General features: G+C 37.7%; 1 protein-coding gene across 1 annotated transcript in view; it reads left to right on the forward strand.

The window, feature by feature from the left end:
- The first annotated feature begins 193 nt into the window (after window positions 1–193).
- PLEKHA7 (pleckstrin homology domain containing A7) overlaps window positions 194–24,257 on the forward strand; it is a 143,355-nt gene continuing 119,291 nt past the window's right edge. The window contains exons 1-3 of the mRNA XM_063289405.1: window positions 194–390; window positions 543–619; window positions 901–958. Of these exons, the coding sequence (XP_063145475.1) occupies window positions 302–390; window positions 543–619; window positions 901–958 (224 nt within the window). The 5' untranslated portion in view covers window positions 194–301. The remainder of the gene's footprint in view (window positions 391–542; window positions 620–900; window positions 959–24,257) is intronic.

Raw genomic sequence — 24,257 nt, forward strand, 5'->3', positions numbered from 1 at the left:
CGACCGAACGCTCTGCGCCTGCAGGCGGCTTCGTGGCTTTGCAAGGCGGGCAATGGACGTCCGTCCGGGCTGCCCGCGTCCGGGGAAATCTGCGTGTGCTCCCCTCCTCCCCACACGCCCAAGGGGAGCGGGAGGCGAGGCACGTTGCGCGGGTTTCGGGGCGTGTGCCTGCGTCTCCTGCTAACCGCTGCCCGGTGGCGCTGCTGAGCGGCACCGGGGCATCGGGCACCCGCCTGGCCTGGCCTGCCCTCCCGTTCCCCCGCAGCCCCCCTCCGGCGGGTAGGAAGGGCGCGCGGCGAACATGGCGGCGGCCAAGGCGGTGGGGCGGGACACTCTACCTGAGCACTGGTCTTATGGCGTCTGCAGGGACGGCCGGGTCTTCTTCATCGAGTAAGACACCGGGCGGGAGAACCAGGCAGGCAGCGGGGGGCGGGGTTGCCGCTCAGCTCGTCCCTTTCCCTCCGCTCCCCTTTCCCTCCTTGCCGACTTCTCCTTCCACGGGCTGGACTAACAGGTGCATGTTTGCCGCTTCTCCCTCTTAGCGACCTGACCCGCGCAACTACTTGGCTGCATCCTCGCACCGGGGAGCCCGTCAACTCGGGCCACATGATCCGCTCAGGTGGGTGCCCTACCCCGTCCTCGCGGAGAAAGAGCCGGCGGGGGACTCTTCGCCCCCCGCGCGTTGCTCCCCCTGGCGCGCCCCACGCTGGGTGTTTGTGTTTGCCTTTCTCTCTCTGGGGAAGGAGTGCGGGGGAGGATAACGACCTTTGTGTGACTGGGAATTACGCTCGTCTGTCTCCAGGGCACAAACATCTCACTTCTCTCCTCTTGGCCACTTTCTTTCCCTGCTCCCTCCCCACCCACCCCCACCCCGTCTTTCTTCTTTTCTTTTTCTTTTAGATCTGCCCCGTGGCTGGGAGGAGGGATTCTCGGAAGAGGGAGCCAGCTATTTCATTGAGTGAGTATTTCTCACTTTCGAGGCATTCGTTTTCCTCAGGGAGTAAACCGTACAGTAGTAGGAAAAAAGAACAATTGTGCCAGATTTTGTTCGGATTCCAGGCATCTGACTTTCGTTCAGTTGTCTCGACATCAAGGGTGGGGGGTGGGTGCTGTGTTACCCAAGTGAAATAAATAATTGTTTTTGTTAATGTGTAAGAGATTGTGGATTCTGGCACTTCTGTCGAGGGATACTTTTTTTTTATGTTAGCACCTCAGGTGTGCATATTTGTTCCTTTGAAACTTCTTTTGTGTTCTCTGACACACGCACCAGGTTTCACCTTTGTCGTTGTTTATATTGCTTCGAGATTACTACGGGCTGCGGTGACTTGTGGACTAAATGTCAGCCATACTTGGTCGAGTGACTTACTAACACACTGGCTAGAACCTGTTGCTACTGTTGAGTTGAATGAAGTGTTGCAGGGACATTGGAAGAAGGCAGGGTCTTACAATATGTGAAGGATTGTCCATTTTTATGCCAATAAGGGGTTTAGAGCAATTAAAGGTAGAAGCTATTAAAAGCATAATAAAAGGCCATTCTGATATATTACAAAATGCATACTGAAGATGCAAGATAGGAATATAACACTCAGTAATAGCAGAACAAAACACTGGGGGAAATAATGTAATGAAATTCTAACAGTAGCCTATTTAGAAACAAAACCAAAGAGACTTAACAATTTTGTAGCTTCTGTATTGCAGAAAGAGAAGCAGTTGTTTTCTTGGAGAGTAACATTTTGCAAGGCATAATGTCTTCATATTTATATCTGTTCAGTGATCTCACTGTTTTGAATAAAGCAGAGATATTGCTGCTTACTCTACTTATTCTGCTGCCATATAGAGCTGAATCTCTGGAATTACTTTGCTTTGTGACTTTCTTGTGTCACTGCAGCCAGCTTCCTTGTGGCACTGAAACTAAAACGGTTTTTGTTTTTGCTGTGATGGAGACAAGGCTTGGTTTCTACATGTATAATAGTCTAAAAAAGTTGAGAGAGTAGCACATTGTCTCTATCGTGTTATTACATAAAAGTATTCTTCCCATGATTTTTTTTGATAGATCATTTTGTAAAAGCTTGCATTCGTCTTGACAGATATATGTGCAGGAATATTTTTTTGTACCTGTTCAATACATAACACGTTAAAATTATTGAATTCCCATGAGCTGTTCTAGGGCTACCTTATGAATAAACTGATGCCTATGAAGGCTGTTTCAATTGAAAAACAATAGGGGTTGGAGGTGATTGGCATACTTGATTTTAGAAATTGTATTATGTGGGTTTTAAAAACGGGTTTGAGATGTATTTGTCATGATGTCTTGCTGCTATTCATAAATTAGCTTGCTGGTTCAGAATACAGCGTAAATGGAAACTTGGGGGTTGAAAATGATTGGCATACTTGACTTCAGAAGCTGTTTTTGTCACTGTGTCTTGCTGCTATTCATAAATTAGCAGGACCTTTCCATTTAGCAAGTATTATATGTTTACCTACTGTAGCTATTTTTATCTTAAGGTTAAATGTATAGTACATTTTGAGCATTGATTTTGGCCCCTTCATTGTTCCTTTGTCTCAAACTAGAATGCTGTACTTCATACCTAAGAAGATATACAGTATATTTCAACTGGTTTAGAAAGTGTTATCAGTTGAAGAATCTGTTTAGACATTAATCTAATAATTATCTGCTTATTAGAGTTGCAAACTTTTATTAATTGGGGAAGACCAATCTGAACTGTACATCTTTGTAGCTAAATATATATAAGAGTATATACATAAATTTGTCAAACTTGATATAAACATCCACTATACAATGATAATTCAAAGCTGACTGTTTAGAAATTTCATCCTTTTTCATGTTTACTTTTCTGTCATGGTGTGATTGTGTGTAGAGTCTGAACAACAATTCCAATAGTTTTTCTTTCTTTCTTTTTTTTAGATAGCCCCCAGTTAGAGTTTTTAGCCAGTATAATTTGTTTCTTTATGGATGTTTAGCCAAGATTTGCCTGACAGAATAGTGAGAAGGTACAGGGATGTAAAAGAAGGGAAGTGGAGAGAGTGTTAGGTAAATTGTTGAAGATGTAAGTATTGGATGTGGAGGGGTTGGAGAAGGCAAAGGGATCTTTAGGATAGACAAAATATGTCAAAAGAATTACAAACTAGAGAAGAGAGGTGGCAGTGAGACTCACACCCAGACCTGACTGGGAAGTAACAATACTCTCAGAGTCCTAAGACTGCAGTGGTGTTGGTGAGAATCAGTGAGCTGTATTATGGCACTGTCAACGCACTTTGCTGCAAGAGGATGGCAGAGGAATGTGCCAGCCACCATTAGTAAGTCAGAGATGATAAAGAAGACATTGAGTTGCCTGGAGAACCTGACCCCTGCTTTGAATCTAGGTGCCTTAGAAAAAGTCAGCAAGAGAAACACTTGAACAAAGGACTGGATGTGAAGTATGGTAGAAAACAGGGAATTGGAATGGCTGCTGGCAGCATAACAGCTTTTAATGCCTGGTCAGGAACGATTCAGCAGTGGGCGAGTAGATGGAGCAGACAGCTGAAAAAGCCCATAGAAAACAAACTTGGATTTCCTAAGGTTTTTTAGATCAAACCCCTCAGGTTAGGAAGTTCTTCTCTGTAATGAGCGAATGGGGTGGTAGAATTAGCATCTGTCATGTGTCCTGCTTACTGCACCTTAGGCTGGTACATGATTAGCAGGGATGGGGCTGGAAGGTTAATGAGGTATTTGTAAACTTCAAGGGAGAGATATGTAAAATAGAAAGATTTATTGGATTGGAAGATTATATCAGTGACTTTTCTTGGGTTGGAGTGAACTAGGGTGTATGAGAACCAGGCTTGGCCTGCAGAGGTGCCCAACACATAGCAGCCATGTGATGTGTCAGGGCCATAAAGGGATGGGGGATGACAAGTCAGTGTAGGATGCTGAAGTTGTTGCAGTGGGATCTCATATTGGGACTGTGATGGGAGAGAAAAATATAGTGAGAGTTATTAAATAGGCTGTTACAGGAGAATGGGATTTCTTGCTCTAAGCCAGTTGCCCCTATCCTGAGCCTGGATGGCTGAATTGCCAGGCACCTTGGTCTCTGGCTGCTGTTGGAAGTGTGGAGACCTGGTGTGTATTACTGAGACTAAGCCAGGCAGCAGTGGGGACATAGCTCTGTTGGAAATCTGTCCACCTGGGTTTCCGGTCTTGCAGCAGCCACAATGTCAGAATCAGAGAGGAGGGCTGGTTGTGATAATTTATGAAATTATTGTAATGACCAATAGCATTGCCTCTGAAGTGTCTAATTGCACTTTGCTGTGTGTTAAACTGGGCTGCAGAGACAAACTTGAGCTACTAGTGATGTACTGACTCCCTAGCTGCCTGGCAGTGGTGCTTCATGGGCTGGTTTTGAAATCCTCAGATATGATTTGTTGTCAATCTCCTTGCCCTAGGAGGGATTTCGGAGTGGCTTGTGAGTGCATAGCCGCCATGGTGACCATATCTTTTTCACAAGTAATTGCAGCTCCAACAAAATTAGGCACATGCATATGATCTGGTCTTTACTTGAGAGCAGATGAGATATGATCTGGATATGAAGGGCTTTGTCATCTGTCCTTTGCCATAGTCACATCATTTTCTGATCAAATTGTGGATTGTGAGCACCCTGATCCTCTGCAAAGGCCACATAACCTGGACTCTTATAAGAAAGGGGAAATGACAAGCTGCCTGCATGTCATCCATATGATTTTGGTAGTTTTCTTCTGAATAAATACATATTTACTCTGGTTGTACACCATTTTATGTTTTCTATTCATGTGATTTATCTGTCTATCTAGTCTCTAGAAGAAGTCATAGAAAACGACTTGATGGCACATAATAAAAAAATGTACACTATTTGGGCAGAGCCAAGTAATGTAAAGAAAACATCTTGTGTGATAATCTGGAATTCTCTTGAGTTTCTGGAACATGTAGAAATAGAAAGGGTTTTCTGTAGCCTGACCTGTGCAACCTGAGGTGTTCCTCCTGGTACCTTCTAGCTGTAGAGTGGGTCATGGGTGGCTCGATTTGGGAACTGGTTAATGCTTCTCTGAGGGAGGCTGGTGTGCCTCTGCAAGAGGTGGTAGCTTTGCCCTCTCTTGAAGAAGCCATCTCTCAATCCAGCTGTATTTTACAACCTTTGCCCAACCTTTTGTTTTGGGGAAGGTTGTTGGGAAGGTGATGGGAAATCAGCTACAGAGAATCCCAGAATGAATAGATTATCTTGATTCTTTCAGTCAGGGTTCAGGCATGGCCACTGATCTCCCTACTGGATGACTGTCATTGGGACCTGGATTGGAGGAATGTGCCTGGTCCTCTTAGGCCTCTCAGTGGCATTGATACTATTGACTGCCTACAGGAAGGATGGGGGACAGTTTTATGGTGGTTCCTCTCCTGCCTGAGCGGGTAGTTTCAGATAGGAGAGGAAGCATACCTGTGGTTATGGGGGAGGAGTACTCAAGCCCTTGGCTGCTCTAAAGTGGGTTGTGGCAGAGCTTGGTCTCCCCTCCCATAGTATTCGGCATCTATATGAAACTGCTGTGAAATGTCATCTATTTGTTTGGAGTGATGTGCCATCAATATGCCGATGACACTCAGTTATAAATCACTACCCTGGCCTGAGCTGGAGATGCTGTGGAAAACTTTAATTGGTGTCTGGAGGCTATAAGAGTCATGGCCAGACAGGCTTTTGCCTAGCTGCATCTAATACACCAGTTATAGCCCTACCTGGACTAGGAAGCTCTTCAAAAGAATGACTCTTGCAGAGATCACCATGTGACTGGGCTATTGCAATGCATTCTGCATGGGGCTGCCTTTGAAAACATCTTAGGGGCTGCAGCTGGTACAAAATGAAGTGGTGAGGGTCTTTGCTGGGAAAACCCATGGCAGCAGAAGTGTATGCATTTTAAAGCCACTGCACTAGCTGCCAGTAAGTTTCAAGGCTCAAAGGAAAGTGTTGCTTATTATAAAGCCCTGTATGCTATATGACTAGGATGTATCAGGGAACATCTTTCTAAACACAGTTCTGCCCCAACTAACCCATACAGTAATTGAGAGGAGGCCTGTTGAGAATCCTTCCTCCACAGGAGGTGCAATGGCCTTGGACAAGAAGTTTGGCCTTCTCAGTAATAGTCCACACACTTTGAAACATACCGCTCCTGGAAGTACAGTAAATTTGGCCCTGATTCTTCTCAACGTTTAGAAATGCCCTGAAGGCTGTTTAATTTCAGCTGACCTTTGGCCCACAATGAAGCTTATCATTTATTAATTATTAGTCACTTAATTATTTGCTATGTTTCTCATTGGATTCTTTATATTAGTTGTCTTTTGTCATTTTGCTATACAACACCCAGAGTTGTTTGCTTGGAGTTATAAAAAATTGTGAAGCATACCAAGAAATCATTTTCAGTCACTGTAATGTCATACTGAGTCATAGTTAGTATACACTTATTTTACACCATAAATTTTGATTCTAGTTTATGATTTATTGGAAACAGTGGGTTGTCAAGTTAGTCACCTGTCAAATCATATTTATTAACAATGATTTAACATAATGTTGGAACTCAGCCTATAGCTAAAGTATCTTTTACATTTCCAAAAACATTCACAGTAGCTTATAGTAATTTACAATCATGCAGTTACACTATAAACTAACAGTAATAGCAAAAATAACAATTAAATATTTAGACATGAAGACTGAAATTCTGGAAATTGGGAGTACTTTATTTCTATACTTTATTAAAGTAATCACTTGGCTGTTGAAGGAACCAGGAATTGTCAATACTGTCAGTGATGTATGGCTGGTTTTTTTTGTTTTTTTTACAAGATTGCTTTGCTAGGCTTGACATACGTATGACTTTGGGAAGCTTACATAATAAAACCAATGATAAAGAACAGACAATTAATAAAAGAATAACACTAAACTTTATTTATTTATTTATTTTAGAAGGCTTATAAGTGATTCCAATCAAAATGATGCTAAATGGTATTTAATTCCCATCTTCATAATTCAGATTATTATTAGATAATAACAATCCAGAGAGCCAGTTTGGTGTAGTGGTTAGGGTACAAGGCTAGAAACTGGGAGACTCTGAGTTCTAGTCCCACCTTAGGCACAAAGCCAGCTGGGTGACCTTGGGCCAGTCACTCACTCTCAGCCCTAGAAAGAAGGCAATGGCAAACCACTTCTGAAATCTTGCCAAGAAAACTTAGGGACTTGTCCAGGCACTCACCAAGAGTCAACACTGACCTGAAGGCACCTAAATAAATAAATATAAATGAAATAACAATCCAACAAATCCATAGAACAAATAAGATGTAAAAACTAGGAATATACAACAATCAAGAGCCCAATGCTAAAAACACCAGAGGGAGCAGTTATCACATTCTGCCCCCAACTCCTGATGAAACAGCCAAGTTTTACAGACTTTCTAAAAATCAGGAGGAAAGAGGCCATTCAGATGTCTTGGCTGTTCCACAGGAGGGTCACTGTGAGTTAAAAGCTCTTCGTTCACAATCCCTGCAGATGGCAGTCCCTGAAAGAGGGGAAGTGAGTGTGCCCACTCTACTCTATCTTACTGGACAGAGAGAAGGGATTGGGAGATGGCTGTCCCATGGATATCCAGACCCTGAACCATGACAGGCTTTAAAGGTGAAAACAACACCTTGATCTGTACCAGGAAGCCATCTGGTATCCAGTGCAGCTCTTGAAGCAGAGGCATTACCTAAGCATCATGAGGATGCCCATTATTGGTGGGTCTGTTGCAGAAAAGTGAACAGAACTGACTAAACATAGCAGCAGCATTCCCCTCCCACCCTCCACCTCCAAAATTATGATCCAAGGGGATTGCTTTCACTTCCATCCTGAAAGTTAACAGGGAAGAAGTCATCCTTACGTTGACAGCAAACTGTTCTGTAAGGCTAGGGCAGGTTATGATACTGTACAGGTACTTCATTCATATTTTGCCTGCAGGAGTACATTCACCTGCTTCTCTGTAACTGTAAATTAAAAATCATGCACACTCTCCCCAAGGCCAGTGCCTCCTAAATACTGTATTTGTGTATCTAGACTTAAGTTGCTTGCTACCACTTCTCTTTGCATGTATATCCCAATTAAGAACATTACTGTATATGCTGAGAATTTTTTTTTATCTCAGTGATGGAAATGTTTAGAGTTATTCTTGGCTATTGCATCATACATAGCTTTAAATAATATTTATTTATTTATTCATTCATTCATTCGAACATTCAGTCCTTCACAGTGGAAAGTGGGAGAGTGCAGGAAGGAGTGCCTGCGGGATTCTCTTACTCTATCAAAAGCCTCTCCCTCCCCCCAGACGAAGTCTTCTAACTGTGAGAGATTTACATTATGGCCAATCCAAAAAGTCATAGTAAGGAGGAGGGACTCTTTGGGGCTTCTTAGGACAAAACATAATGCTTTAACAGCTTTCTGCATCTTTTCATGCACAGTAAACATTGATAAAACATGTTTTGGTTGCTTACCACCTATTTATAGCTTTCTAAATATTTTGGGAACTTGCAGCTTCAAATTAATTAAACTCTCCAAATATTGAGGATATAAAGGCTTGAGTATGTGTTGCCATAACAAGAAATAAGCAAACAAAAATTCAGTTTTTTCTACTTGGTAAAAGTAAATAGATCTTATGATCTGAGATTCTGTGATTTCTGGCTGAAGGCATTGTGACCAATCTCTCATCAGACTTTTTTTTAAAAAAAGAATTACTATATATTGAAACTGCTTCTATTCAAGGACAAGAAAGGATACTGTGGTCAATGGCAGTGAAAGCCAGGAAACCAAACAGTTGGACCTGATTCTCCTCATGTTAAGAAAGGCCTCGAAGGCAAATGGGCTTTCCGTACTTAGTTCACAGCATAGATAATCTTCCAGGATGATCAAAACCAGGCTTGAAAAACACCTTGAAAAAGATCTAGATAAATGCTTTAATCCAAGAGTCAGTGGAACTTCAAGGCCATCAAACACTTCCTAGGAATCAACATGTTAGTGATCGAAGGAGAGCCAGTCAAATCTGTGTAGTACAGTAGAGGTTTTTCAACAGAAAACAAAACTATATTACTTTGGTGCAATTTTGTATGCTGAGTCATTAATACTCTTGGTTAATGAGTATCTCCAAATCTCTTTAGGTTGCTTTCACCAGTTAGAATGAACAAGATACATTGGACCTTTCTTCTCCAATGATTCTGTTTATGTCCTCAGGCTGCACAAACAAAAGGTAGCCATCAGTAAAAGATGGCACAATGACATAAATCCTACATTCATACAGGAATTTGTTGGAATGTATTTGTTTGTTTGTTTGGACAACAAAATGTGTATCACTTGAGTTCACAACCTTTATGAATGACTTCAAAATTGAGGGAGGAGATAGCACTAAATGGTCCCCATTACTCTACCTTCTTTTCCATCATATGTACTCTGAAATGTGAAACTGCCTTTGCCCAACATAGTGTTTTGACTTGTTATAGTTGACAAGGTCTACCACATTCTGTAATGCTGCTCTGCTTATATAGCCAGACTCTGCATAAGCTATTCTTCTTTCTATACACTCATGTAGATCATGGTTTGCAATCCACCCCCCCCCCAGCACAATAATGATCAGTGGGTACCAACAACTACATAATGTTGCCAGTGCAGAATTCAATCTGGCCATGCAGTGTTTAATTGGTTCAACAAGAAGTAAATAAATATTAATCATTTTAAAATGGGAAGTACTGTATTTCTCATTGGTCAAATACCTATTGATTCGTTCCATACTGCTTTCTTTATTTAAGAAAGGGTATTTCCCCTTTCAGTTGGATTTGTAGATTAGGATAAGGCAAAAAAAACCTAGTTTAATTTTATACAATGAGCCATTCTTATTTTTGTTCATTTCATTCCTTTATGTTTTACATATTTGAAACTTTGCTTTTACATATATTTGCTCATTTATATAAATGTTATAATAAATTTAGATTCGAGTTTTTGTTAATTATGAGTGCTTATTGTTTATATCTTGAAGTGTGCAGAAATTTTGTCTTTTTTCCCTTCAGTGAATTTTAGATACTAAAGCTATTGAAAATATTGTACTATAAATTGTAATTTAATTACTGTAAGCGTATCAGAATTGGTAATACCCCATAGAACCAAATGGTAGCTTACTGTAGTTGATTAGACTGTAAAATTGTTGAAAAGCATTTTTGATACAAGTATTAATTTGGCAATATAATTTCCTACTGGATATGGTTAATCAACAACAACAACAAAAGATTAGAATGATTTGTTGCATATCAATTCATTGACTGATAATTACATTATAAAGGTTTGGGATAGATAAAAATTGATATAATGAAAATTGAAAATATATTCAGTTTCAATTTATGAGGAAATTATTCTTTATTGCTCACATATTTTGAATCTGATACAGAGATTTAGCTATATATTACTGAGTTACCATAATATTACCTGAATTACCATAATATTGGCGAATTTCATGGTTTTTGCATGCACATGCCATTTATAAGTACCATCTCGTTTTTCCATATTGTTTCCCATTTTTACAAATCTTTAATGTAGTTAGGATGGTGTTTTCTTTAAAATTTCAGTACGTTTGTCTTGGCAGATAGATTTAAAGAGATTTTGGCATCAGTAGAAATGCAGGAACATGTTTTATCACTGAATAACAAACTATTTTAAGAGGATATTTCACTGTTGTGTTTCCTAGATGTTACTTTATTTGCTAAATAGAAAAGAAATGGATTGATAAGTGTGCATGCTGCTCAGGAATTATAAACCTGGATTTAGAAAAATATTTAAAATTCCTGGCTTCCAACCTTTTTTTAAGGAGCATGATAAGCTTGTTGAACAGCAAAAACAAAAACTATCAGCCTCTACTATGAACCTGCAGTCCATTGAGGTCACCTTTATATTTATCCTTCTATATTATACTTGTTTTTTTTAGAACTCTATTGAAACTACAGGTGTTACCAGGAAAAGCAGAGGTTGTCCACAACAACTTGCTTATTAAGAAGTGACTGAATTAAAAGGCTTGCTGGAAATTTTTATCTTCCAATTCATAATTCTCTTTCTCATTTTTGGCCTTCGGTGGTTTTTGTTTTTGTTTTTTTAGTATTAATTATATTAGATTCTAATCATGTTTAGACATTTTGTTCATAGTGCAACTGGTCAAATGCCATTATAATCTGAACAGTTTTAATATTACAAAAATAAAATCCTTTACTGCACATCATATCTAGGCCATCTGTATGAGAGCTGTTATCTTTACAGTGCTTCTTGTATTTTGTGAGATAGCTTGTTCTCTGTTCCCAAAATTGGCTGTCAGCTGCACAGAATCTTAAAACGATTTTCTTTTAAAATAGTATGGTTGTGTTTCCATTGGTCAGCTGTTTTGTGAATTTCATATATCTCCAGATTTGAGGGAGAACCCAGTGCTGAAGAAGTAAGTCTTGATGTGCAACACAAAGGCTATTGTGTCAAAATAATATGCCAACAGCCTGCAGCTTCAGAAGTTGTAGTTCACTTTTCATCTATCTTTCAATGGCATAGTTGATTTCTTTTGTGGTGGTTTGATCAGGTAATATGACAACATATGGCCTATAAGCAAGCAAGTTTGTCATCAAAACATAAGATAGCAAGGCATTATTTCTTGAATGATTATACAGGCATACCTCAGAGATATTGTGGGTTTGGTTTCAGACCACTGCAATAAAGCGAGTCACACAAATTTTTTGGTTTCCCAGTGCATATAAAAGTTATGTTTACACTATTAAGTGTGCAATAGCATTATGTCTAAAACAACAATGTCCATACTTTAATTAAAAAATACTTTACTGCTGAAAAATGCTAATTTTTAGATTAATTTCTATTTTTTATAATTTTTAGAGAGCCAGTTTGGTCTAGTGGTTAAGGTGCTGGCCTAGAAATCAGGAGGCTGTGAGTTCTAGTCCCACCATAGGCATGAAAGCCGGCTGGGTGACCTTGGGCCAGTCACTCTCTCTCAGCCCAGCCCACCTCACAGAGTCGTTGGTGTGGGGAAAATAGGAGGAGGAAGGAGTATTAGGTATGTTTGCCACCTTGAGTTATTTATAAAAATAATAAAGGTGGGATAAAAATTTAATAATTAAATAAATAATAATCATCTGAGCCTTTTACACGAGGTATTTGTGCTATTGATTCCTTGTGTGTGTGTGTGTGTGTGTGTGTGTAGATTCAGATAAAGCTTTGCTAAAATACTTAGTTGAGTGCCTTTTCAGAGCCATTGTTCCAATCCCAGGGGAGTTTTTCTAGCTTCAGGACCTCATCTCATTGGTGTCTTTATTGACAGAGAATAGAAAAGAACTATTTTTATGTACAGAGAAATACAGTTCATGTACCCAGCTGTATCCAAACAGTGTATACCAAATTCATTGCCACTTAGCTTTAAATTACATAAAAATCAAGTACTGTATAGCATTGTATGTGTTCTGTGTCTGCTGGATTAATCAAGGAATATTCTAATGGGTTTACAGTATCAATCACTTGCCTTAGTTATGTAGAGCAACTGAGATGTCAACAGTATTTTGACCAGCATTGTTGCGGTCTTGGATATGGCTCAGGTAATATGAGAAAAACTCAACTTAAAATATATTAAGATCCTTATTGTTCAGCTTGTGAAATGTTTACCAAATGTTTTGTGCCTCAACTGAAATAAAGAATCCAGATTCCACAAATTAAGTGATCCTAACAGGTTTTGCTACTTCAGCTGAATAATTTGGAGGCCTGCTTTTAACAACATTCTTGTCAGATTTGGCATGACTCAATGTGAAAATATGTTTTCCACTGCTGAAGACACACACTTTTTGCTTTGTTATGTTATGTGAACTTAATGCCTTTTTGTACCACAATCAATGAATCTTCCTGAGTTGCGACCAATATCCAGGTAGCCTATTGCTTATATGATTCTTCTAAACATCAGATTTATTTTTTTTTAAATGTGCAAGTAAATGAAATTTAAAAAAAATTCAAAGAAGATTTAACATATAAGGAGAATGTTAAAATGAAATGTAACTTAAAAAAATCATTGATGAATATTTTATATAGCTTTATGGTATATGTCTAAATGAATATTTTGAATATTCAAATAATTTTGAAACTTAATCAGTTTGCTTATAATAGCATTTTAATTCATTACTACTAAATAACGTAACAGAACAAATGGAAGGCTCTTATTTCTCACAGGAAAAATGACTGAAACATCTGATGTTTCAGTATTATGTTCAATAAAGAGTAAATTCTGTTAAACTATGTGGGATATATTTCTGTGTACAAGTGTTGGGACTCTTGGAATAGGTTTGAAGGACTGTCAGATAAAGTAAGAAACCATGTTAGATCAGCCTTTCTCAACCTTTTGACACTGGAGGAATCCTTGAAAAAAATTTTCAGGCCTCGGGGAACCCCTGCACATTCAGGTTCAAATATAAGCCAGAAGGTACAAAATTATTACATTTGTTTCATGTGTAGGCCTGCATATACTGTATGCACTAACAGTGTTCTTAAACTAAAAATAAAGAATGAAACTTACCTCTTTAATGTGAAGTTGCCCAATTTGAATTAATTTTTTAAATAAATTGTGATCTTCCAGGGAACCCCTAGTGACCTCTTGCAGAACCCTAGGGTTCCATGGAACCCCCGTTGAGAAACCCTGCATTAGATTAACAGATTTGTCCTCATTCTTAGGATTTCTGCTCTGATTTAAAAATCTTAACATGTTCTTGTTATTTTTGAATACAGAATTTCATCTTCTGATACAGATAATTTATTATACTCAGGAAATATGAAAAATGTTATGTAACAATTTTTATAAAAACTGAATTTGTTTAGGCACTGAGTAAGTAGGAATTACTAGAAAGTATAATAAACAAATATGAGGATTGTGGAATTGATTAACAACCAGTGCTCCAGTGTCTTCATTTTATGAACAGTTATGCCAGCCAACATAATCCCTGTATTGGGTTAATAATGTATTAACTGTATTTAACTTTGGGGGGGAACTATTTGTGGGATAGGCACAAAATGTAGCTGAATCCCAAATTGAATTACTGTAGGTAATTTCCATTGTACTCTTCACATGGTAAAGCAGGATTCTTATGGTGCCATATAGGTGGCATCTGTGAGTTATTAAATGCCTTCAGGTTCTGTATAACAACTATCAGTTTCTAATTCTACAGTTTGGGGGAAAAGTTGAGAAAAAAAGTTGAGGAATATAGGTAGTCCTTGAGTTATGACCATTCATTTAACGACAGTTCGAAGTTACAGTGGCCTCAGAATGGGTGCTTTATGGCCTGTAAAGCACTTCTGAGCATCACAAAATGTCACACCACCCCTGCAGTCACATGATCGCATTTCAGGCACTTGGCAACTGGCTCACATTTACGACCAGTTGCAGTGTCCTGCGGTCATGTGATTGCATTTTGTGACATTTTTTGCCATTTTCCAGCAAAAGCCCATTGGGAAGCTGGGTTCACTTAATGACCATGGTGATTCGCCTAACGACCACTGTAAAAATAGTTGTAAAATTGGGTGTGGTCACATGGTGACTTGACTTATGACCACAATGATTTACGATGGAAATTCCGGTTCCAATTGTGGTTGTAAGTCGAGGACTACCTGTAGGTCCATCTTCTAAACTCTTCATCAGAGGCTGTCCAATCACAATGCTTTGATTGCCAAGAGTTTGGCTTGCAAATGTTACTTTGTTCAAAAAGAAAAGTTGTAGGTATCTCTCTTGTTTTTAAAACTTCAGAATGTAAAGTTATTTAGTTGCCAAACTCCTGAACCACTTCTCTTGTAATTTGACAGGTTTCTTTCCAAAAAGCATCCCTACACTGTCTGCAGTTTTCATGGACATTACCCTTTAAACAACAGGGGACATTAGAAAACCTTTTGCCCCCCCTCACTATGTGGTCTTCTCTTGTGCAAAAAGCTAGGCTGTGTTTGACTCCCAATGAAAGCTCCTGTAAATGTCATGATTCTGTCCAAATTATTTTAAAAAAACATTGTAATATATACTATCTAAAAAAATCAACATTTAAAGGCTTTTAGCTCTAATCTCCCTGCAACTGTTTTTGGATGCAAATTTCATCTCATCCTGAAGACAACAACAAAGCTTGGTTGTTCATTCATTAACAAGTCATGCTTTTATATTAACATCTGTGACTCATCTTTGCAAGAATGGCAAATTGAAGGAGGTTCTACAGTTAAGAATCATCAAAAATATAATCACTGTAAAATTAGAAATTATAAACAACAATAATACATTGAATATTAATGGCTTGTAGAAGCTGTTTCACTTCCTTTCAACATTTTTAGAAGCAAAATTGCAACTTACACAGTATCATGTATAAGTGAATTAAAGAATGAAATCTTAGATGTTTTGGGTGGTAGTGGCAATGGATAACTCAAGCACTTATTAGCATTGGCATGATCTGTTTCACTCCCCTTTCTGTAACGCCTATTGAACTGTTTCCTTTCCCCATCACTGTATTCTCTTTTCTTAGCAGTTGTATTATGAACTAGAATTAGAAGGCTCCACTTCTTGAGCCAACTTAATAGGTGAAGTAATTTAGCATGCCTTGTTAGCTCAAATTTATACCCAATACTTGACGGACAGCAAAACTGAAATCAAAGTATTTAAGAGGCCATAAAGAGTTGGTTTTGTAATTTACTACTGCAGAGGACCAGAACATTGAAAGACACCAAGATTTATGGCCTTTGGATAAGAAAGAGAATCATCCTAAAGTTAAGATTTTTCTGGAAAAGTGAGGCATGCCAGGGCTGCAGTGTCCTCACTTATCCAAAGCAGTGTTGTGACAATATAGTTAATAGTCTTCTAACAAGCTAGCAAGTTTTGTTTAAACATTAAGTGCTTCTTAGCTTTTAAAGCAAAAACTTTTTTTTGTTAATCCTAATTTTAAATTTGGGTTTAACTTTAAAATATGGTTATATTTCCATAAGGTAAAGTAGACCGACAAAGGAAAAGTGTACACGTAATGGTTTTATTGCAGTATTGCCAAGTGTGTTAAAAAGAGATGATGGAAAATTACATTTCTTTGGACAGAAAAAAATATTTACATCTTTCATTTGGAGCATGTAATAATTGCTTCCCAGGGTCTAACAATGTTGTCTTTATGGAGCAAGATGTGGGTTGGAATAGATTACTGTGGGTGTTGAGACTGAAAACTTGAATGCAAACTGTTGTCTTGTTTTTTTAGTTAGCTCCCTATTTTACCTTTCATGACCTCAGTGTGTTGAATTACTACTTTACACCTCATGGATGCTGTAAATTCCGAACCTATTGTAATCAACACAGTTTGTGCATAAATTGAAGAACAGATCTTGTATGAGACAAATTAAGCTTCATTATGTGTGCCTCACAAACTCTATTCATGCAACAGGGTTATAATCAACAGGGAAAAAGACAGGAAGGACATTGTAGAGAGGAGCTGTCCCCAAGCTACAAAGTTATGCAGAAACAAAACAGTGTATTTGGGCCAGATAAGAACCACCTAATAAGAAAAAGCCCAGTAGTGAATTTAAAGAACATTAGATCAATTGTATTGCAAAGTGAAGTAAAAAAGGATTGAAAGATCCACTTCTAGGTGACTGAAAAACGAATGAAACACTTTTAGGACAAACTATTTGTTTATTCAAAAGGAGTTGGTATGACTTTAATTAGAAATCATTCTGAATCACTAGATCCAGACATACAGTAAATACCAAAAATCACATAGGAGTTTTTAAAATTAAATTGTGCTCCCACATTTTCTTTCTTTCTTTTTTGCATTTGAGTCAGATTTGATTCCTGGTGAGTACATGGACAAGTTCATGCAGGTGGTTTTCAAATGCTTTCTTGCTAGGCTATGAGTGAGTGGCTGGCCTGGAGTTGGCCAGTTGGCTTCCATTCCTAAGGCAGGTCTAGAACTCAGGTTTCCCTATTCCTAGTTCAGTGCCTTAACCACTAGATGAGACAGGCTCTCCACAATTTTTTACCAGATGTTTATTAACTATAAAATAATAAATACATTATATATTTTTCAGTATATTAAGTATACATTTTTTAAAAAAAATTCAGACATGTATTATGGCTGATTCTTTCAATAAGACGAAGAGACAGTAGGAGAAAACTTCTTCCACAGCAGCATTTGTAATGATAATGTAAAAAGAGAATATATACAAATTAGGCTAATAGTTGATACATGGTATTTTTCAAAAAAAGCTATTGTTAGAATGCTTTTGGAGCCACTTTTGTTCAACTCAGTTAATGCTCATTTCATTTTTTGAATGGATTTTGCTACAATTGCACTTAAGAGTTATTAAATGTAAGAACTCATATTTACAAACTCTTTTTCCTAATCAAAAACATAGTGAGGGAAATATGGACTGTTTCATTCTCTTGTGCACTGGACCAGGATGGTGATTGAGCCTGTTCTGTTGGAGTGGGAATGTCTGTTGTATCCAGCCTTGGCTATGTGTGTAATGACTGTGTTTGTTATATTGGCTTTATATTGGTTGGCTTAAATTATGAGCCATAAATTATGAGTTGGGCAGCAATACACATTGGACAAATGAATAAGGCCTTTCAGTAGTTATCTCAAGAGTAGCTGACCAAAAGTGAAAAGTTTATTGTGTTCACTCCTATAGTTTTTACTGAAACTCCTGCCACGATAACACACTGCCTTCCCAGTTTATGTGTTTGCTCAGTTCTTTAAAAACCATGTGTTTCTATGCTAATGCTAGTGTTGGCACTACTTTTGTTTTCTTGTAAAAATATGTAGGGATACAGCTGATGGGCTTTTGTAGGGATACAGTTGATGGGCTATGACAACAATGTATTTACTTTTAATTAAAGTCCAGAGTATTTTCATTGAATGGTGAGATGTTTATTTGTTTGTAAATGAACATTCTCATTATACTCATGGGAAATGGGCCTGCAATTTAAGTACATGATAATAGTATAATGTTTCATGGTACTTTTAACTTTTTATTTGTATTTCTTTTGCAGTTGAGCTTGAAGTTAAGGACTTTAACTTAAACTGATATTCATACTTTTTAAAGAGAGTCACTCTGTCAAAATTATTTCAAATTTGTATTGAGATTTAGTTACAATTTCTTTGTAATCACGGTGTTTTAAAATATCTGGTATTGTTAATGATTCTCAAATTGAGTAATACATATATAATCATAGAAAGAATTAAGTAAGTAAATAAGTTCATTGCTGTAACCATAGGTCATAACATAATATAAAAAATTATTTAACCCACGCTATATTGGTCTTAAACATCTAATGAAAATGATGATTGGGTTCTTTTAAAGACTGTGAATCCCTTGAAGAAGTGCAAACTCTTGTGGCACAAAACAACAGAATGAGCTCCCATCCCATTCTGCAGAGAAGCATTAATTGCAGTATATGCTGCTTTGTTAATAAATTGAGTATCTGTGTTTTAATGATTTCATATATTTAAGAGGCTTTAATAAGGTAAGACATTTAGGCACTGTAGGTTTTTATCCCAAAGTGGCTACTGCAAGTTTTGAGCCAATTGCTCATAAATGGCACCTTGAATACTAAGGATTTACCTTGTCAGTAGTTTAGATACAGTTCTAATCCAACTGGGTTTGTGCAATATAGATCAAGGCATATCACCTTTAATTTCTGCTAGAATGGACTAGATCCAGGTTTGGGGGTCTTGTTGGCATACTGTCCTCTGATAAGCTTTCTACATTAGGACTCCCATTATCTGCCCAGACTGATTTGGGTAGCAGCAGGTGTACGATGATCTGTGCCTGTAACCACTATTTTAATTACGTTGAACTGGAACCACGAATATCTAGGTTCAGATCTTCACTGAATGAGGATGAATGAGGTCACTGTGTGACTTTGGACCAGTCATTCTCTCTCAGCCCAACATACCCAAAATAGTTTCTGGGAGATAAAATGAAGGGAAATCTCAATGTACACCACATTAAGTTCCCAGATAAAAATTGGAATATAAATGCAACAAACAAATAAATTTAGTGCCAATCCTGGATAATAGTGTTCTGATGTCTATTCTATTCTTGAGGGCTTACCCACATGTCCAGGTTGGTGTGGCACAAAGAAGCTCCAGTAACTGTGTGCTATCTTGTTGATCTGCATCTGGAATGACAGAGATTAGACCTGGGTCTTTTATTTGCAAAGCAGAAGCTCTACACTTTAGCTCCAGCATTTCCCTTCATCTTGAGAACATTAGGAAGCATTCTGTAGACAGGAAGCATATAATCTTCAGAGCATATTTTTGAAATAGGGAGAAATAGACATGCTTGGCCAGGGCTCTCATATTTTCACAATGTTGGTCAGCACTATTTTTCAATTTTATCATTACTTGAATTTTATACTGAAGAAATGCCCTTGGCACTACATGTTTGTCACTAGAGCTGCAGATTTTATGCCTGATTGCTCATTTAATAAAGAAAAGTACTGAGAAAACAGATATACAATTTCTGGTAGTTTTGGTAACTGAGCAGCCTGAGCAGTAGGTCTACTAAAATAAATAATCTTGAGCTACAAAAATTGGTATTCTAGATCTCTTCTTGAAAAAGTACGTAAATCTGGGGTCTAGGGAGTATCTTTCCACTGTGATAATCCTGAATTTCTGAATATTGTTTTTCACTGAAGCATCAAATGCTTCCCAATAGCATTTTTTTAAACTAACTGCTCTTCCAGTAACATCCTTTTGTGGGCAGGTAGCTTTCCACAGTGTTGAAGTGTTTTTAGAGAGAAAAGATAAAATTGAAAAAAATATGTTTGCAGAAGGAATCTTGCAGACTCAGTGCTTGCATGAAAGAAAATAATAGCAAGATACCTTTTGTTTAGAAAGTGGCATTGTGATAGAAGAGTTCAAATTGGCTGGCCTATCAGTATCCTGGTATGAGTGTGGTGTTTCTCCATTAACAGAAAGGGAGCAGAGAATATTGAAGAAGAGAGAGGGAAGTGATGACAGCCTTAAGAATAACAGTCTGACCAATAAGAGACATGATATATAGAGACAAGAAAAGGAAGAATTTCTGTGCAAGGAAAGGAGGTGAAAGCGCTCACTTCCTCTGCTAGCTGTCATTCCATCTACTGCCCCTAAAGGTCACTAGGTTTGTAAAGTGCGAAATTCTGCTGCAGTCATTGTTGAATCTTTCAATGCCTTATCCAGAAAGTGTCCTAGTCATTGCAAGAACACTGAAAAGTAGGAACAAGCTATTCTTATAAAGCAAAAGTGTCAGAAAAGGTAATTACATGTTTATCACTTCCGTTGACTTCATAGAGATTACAAAGGCATTGAGAAGAACATCTGCCCTCCTGCCCCACTCCTTGGAGATGCTGAAACACTGGTGAAACAGTTCTGCATTTGTAACAACAGTAGCTGGTTGCAAAAAAATGACTTTGCTTCTATGCCATAAATCCCAAACTAACTCCCAATAGCATTACACCAGAGAAATGTGGATTGCTAAAATAGTGGCAGCTCCAAACTTCATGAGACCCAAAGCCCACATCACAATTAGATCCTGCCAGGATACTGGGTTTCTATATCATCCTGGAACTGCCAAGTACTTATGAAGACTCCCACTTCATATTGGAACTGAAATAAGTAATTACAATATTAGATTCATGTTTTTTCTGGAGCAGCACTAATGTACTGGGTTACTAACAGCACAAATTCTCTCAAGGTTGTTGAGTTAGTCATAATTGGCATATCCAAACTTTTTTTTATTGAGGCCCAGATTATATTTATAATGAATTCAATTTCCATGTTCAATTAGCCATTATAATAAACCAGGATGTTATATCAGTCTTGCAGGTATTAGTACCTAGCATAATTTTCAGCAGTGTGCTAGATGACCCAAGAAGATACTTCTAGAATGTTTATTTGACCTCTTACTATAATTATAGTCCTACGGTCCCCAAAGTCTCCCATCCTAGCACTAAACACAACGAGATAACTAGCCTTTAAAATCAGTTTGGTAATTACTGATTTTTGTTTGCATATTGAAAGTTTTAAAAATTCATGTTACATTTGTATTACAAAGGGAACAATAAAGAGAGCATTATATAAACAATACCCTATCATTCAAGAAGAAGTTAAATGAGTATAAGTTAAAGAGTTATAAAAATAAACTATATATCAATAAAATCAGGAAACAGCACCAGATAAAGAATCAGAGAAGAAACGGTGCTCTAATCAGGGAACCATCAAGGACAAAGTCACACCCTCACTAAACTGGCAGGGTAAACTATTATATATGAATAGCCAGCAGACCCCACTCTCCCTCACTCTGATGGTGTCACCTAGCTTGGTAATGAAAGGTCTGCAAGAAAAACCAAGCTCAGAAAACACCAAGAACTGAGCAGTTCAACCCTGTACATTGGGGAGAGGGAGAATGAGGGAGAGAGAGAGAATACACATGCACGCGCACGCGCACACACACACACACTGTTGCCAGGTTACTTGAGGGACCATCTCATCCCATTACATCAACCCATCCCACCCGGTCAGGCAGAGAAGGCATGTTCTGGACCCGGTCCATGAAAGAATGTCAATTGGTGGGGCCCAGGAAGACAGCCTTCTCTGCCATTACCCCCACCCTATGGAATATTCTTCCCCCAGAGGTAAGGCAGGCCCCCAGTTTCCCAGCCTTCAGGAAAGAGGTGATGGGTCTGCTATCTCACGTGGGGCATGAGGAGGGATAACCAACCCTGGGGGTGGTCAGTGCCCTGAAGATGCTCCCATAAATTGAGAACTTTTTAACATCTACATCTTGGACTATACTTTTTATTTAAGAATATTGTTTTACTGTATTTTAATGACTCTTGTTTTATTGTAAACCACTCAGTCGCTCTTTTCTCTAAATTATTTATATATATATATATATATATAATCATATATAATATCTATAATTTATACATAATACTATATTATATATTATTGTATATGTAATTATATATGTTATATATATATATTATATACAACTGGGGACTACCTAAAATAATTAATTAATTTACTATATACTATAAACTACTAAGTAATTATATAACATAATTATATAATATTCTAAATAAATAATAAATAAATAAATATAATAATACTTAAAAACTATAAAAGAAATGTGTCAGTTGTCCTCACTGTGCAAACTTTATATATATAAGTGCTAACCATTTAGTTTGGAAATTTCAAAAAATAATTTGAAAGACTATATTTTTCAGTTTCTAAGATTAGGGCGAAGTGAATTATTCAGCCATTCAATCATACACCTGTCCTTTATAGTATTTATTCAGAATTTGTCAGAATGATCAGCTTATTAAAAGTGTTCAGGTGCAAAGTGCAATAAGTCTTTGAATCTACATAGACGGGGCAGCCTAAGATGGTAGAATAAATTGTATCATTTCAGATCTGGATGTCAGGACCTTATTAATGTAAAAAAACTCTGCTTATAAAAACCTTCACTTTTTTCCACTAGATAGATATGTAGAGTAAAACTGTAATTATATAAATTTATCTGTAGTATAAGTAAAATGTAGCATTATTCCTGTTATGTAAAGTGATCCTGTCTATTTGCACCATCACCCCATTTAAGTAAATTCTATTTGAGTTCTCTATAGCTATCCAGTTCTTTCTTCTAAAATTGCAAAGATTATTTGGTATCCAATAATACCATGAATAGCCTTCTAAATAAGGTCTTAGTATTAACTAGGCTGTACATTTTTTTTTCCTAGTCTGTGTGGTACATAGCAAAAAAGGGATTGAGGGGTGTATTTCCATGCTAGATACAGAGTCTCATGTCCTCTGTTAGACACAAAGCATTTCAAAGCACCTCATTTCTTTCTACCAGCCACTCCGTTACCTGATGGATATATGTCAGTGAAGATTCTCAGTCATCCAGGTGGAATTGTCTGTAGGTTGAGTCATGGCAACTGGATTTCTTTCTTTTGGTAGAAATCCAAAAGAAAGAAATCCAGTTGCCATGACTCAACCTACAGACTTACCTGATGGACTTCCTGGTTTCCTGTGGTTTCCTGTGGTTATACCTTTTTTGGGTTGGTAAGCACATTTAGAATTTTGAAGAAAAAAAAAAGTTGTGGACACTCACAGAAACTGGTGAGGTTATTTTCTTCCTGCTTTCTCTCAAACCCTGCCCCAAGACAGGAAATTTTCTACCACTCCTGTATTCCTTTGGCTTTGTTTTTCTGGGCAATGGGTATTCTGGAAAATAATGGAGCTGTATTCACCCACCATTTTTACTTTTGAAGAATGTGGGGGCATAGACATTCTTGAGAAAAAAATTGCTGGAAGGTAGTGCTTAGAACCTCATTATTATTCTGCATTGTTGCTTGATCTTGTTCTAAATAATATTGAGAAACTCTATTCTGAGAAAAAAAGTGTCTGTTGCAAGAATTGTGAAGCCACTTTAAATGATTGCTTAGTAGATGTTTGATACCTTTATTTAGTATGTTCAGATATTTGAATATATAACAGTAATAATCCCAATACACAACAACTCTTTTTGTGAGTTATTTCAATTTTATATAAAGGTTTAGCCATTATCCAACATAATTTCAGACACAGAATTATAGAATGTAAGGGTTGAAAGAGACCTTGGAAGTAAATTATTCTAACCTCCTGCCCAATGCACCAACCCACCCTTACAGATCCCAGCAGACGCTCTTCCTCTTGAAGTATTCTGTTCATTTCTAAACAGTTTTACTGTTAGGATTTTTTATCCTGATATCCAGCTAAAATCTACCTCCTTGTAATTTAACAAGGCTATTCTTTTTGTCCTGTCTTTGGAAACAACTCTGAACAATTCTGCCCTGTTTTATACATGATAGCTCTTCAGGGAGTTAAAGACAGCTCTCGTGTCTCCCTCTTTTCTTCTGCAGGCTAAACATACCCAGTGCTCCCAACTGTTCTTTATAACTTTTTCCACCTAGGCACTTTATCATCTTGGTTGCTTTCTTCTAAACATAATTCCTATTTGTTAGTATCCTTTCTAAAATGTGGTGCCCAGAACTGGACACAATATTGTAGATGCGGTCTGACCAGCGTAGAATAGAGAGGAATAGTGTTTTCTCTTGATAGTTTATTTCTCTGGATGGAGCACTGCAGGGTTGGCTCATGTTTGGTTTGTGATCCATCAAGACAC

Source organism: Candoia aspera, chromosome 1 (genome assembly GCF_035149785.1).
Source record: "Candoia aspera isolate rCanAsp1 chromosome 1, rCanAsp1.hap2, whole genome shotgun sequence".
NCBI lineage: Eukaryota > Metazoa > Chordata > Lepidosauria > Squamata > Boidae > Candoia > Candoia aspera.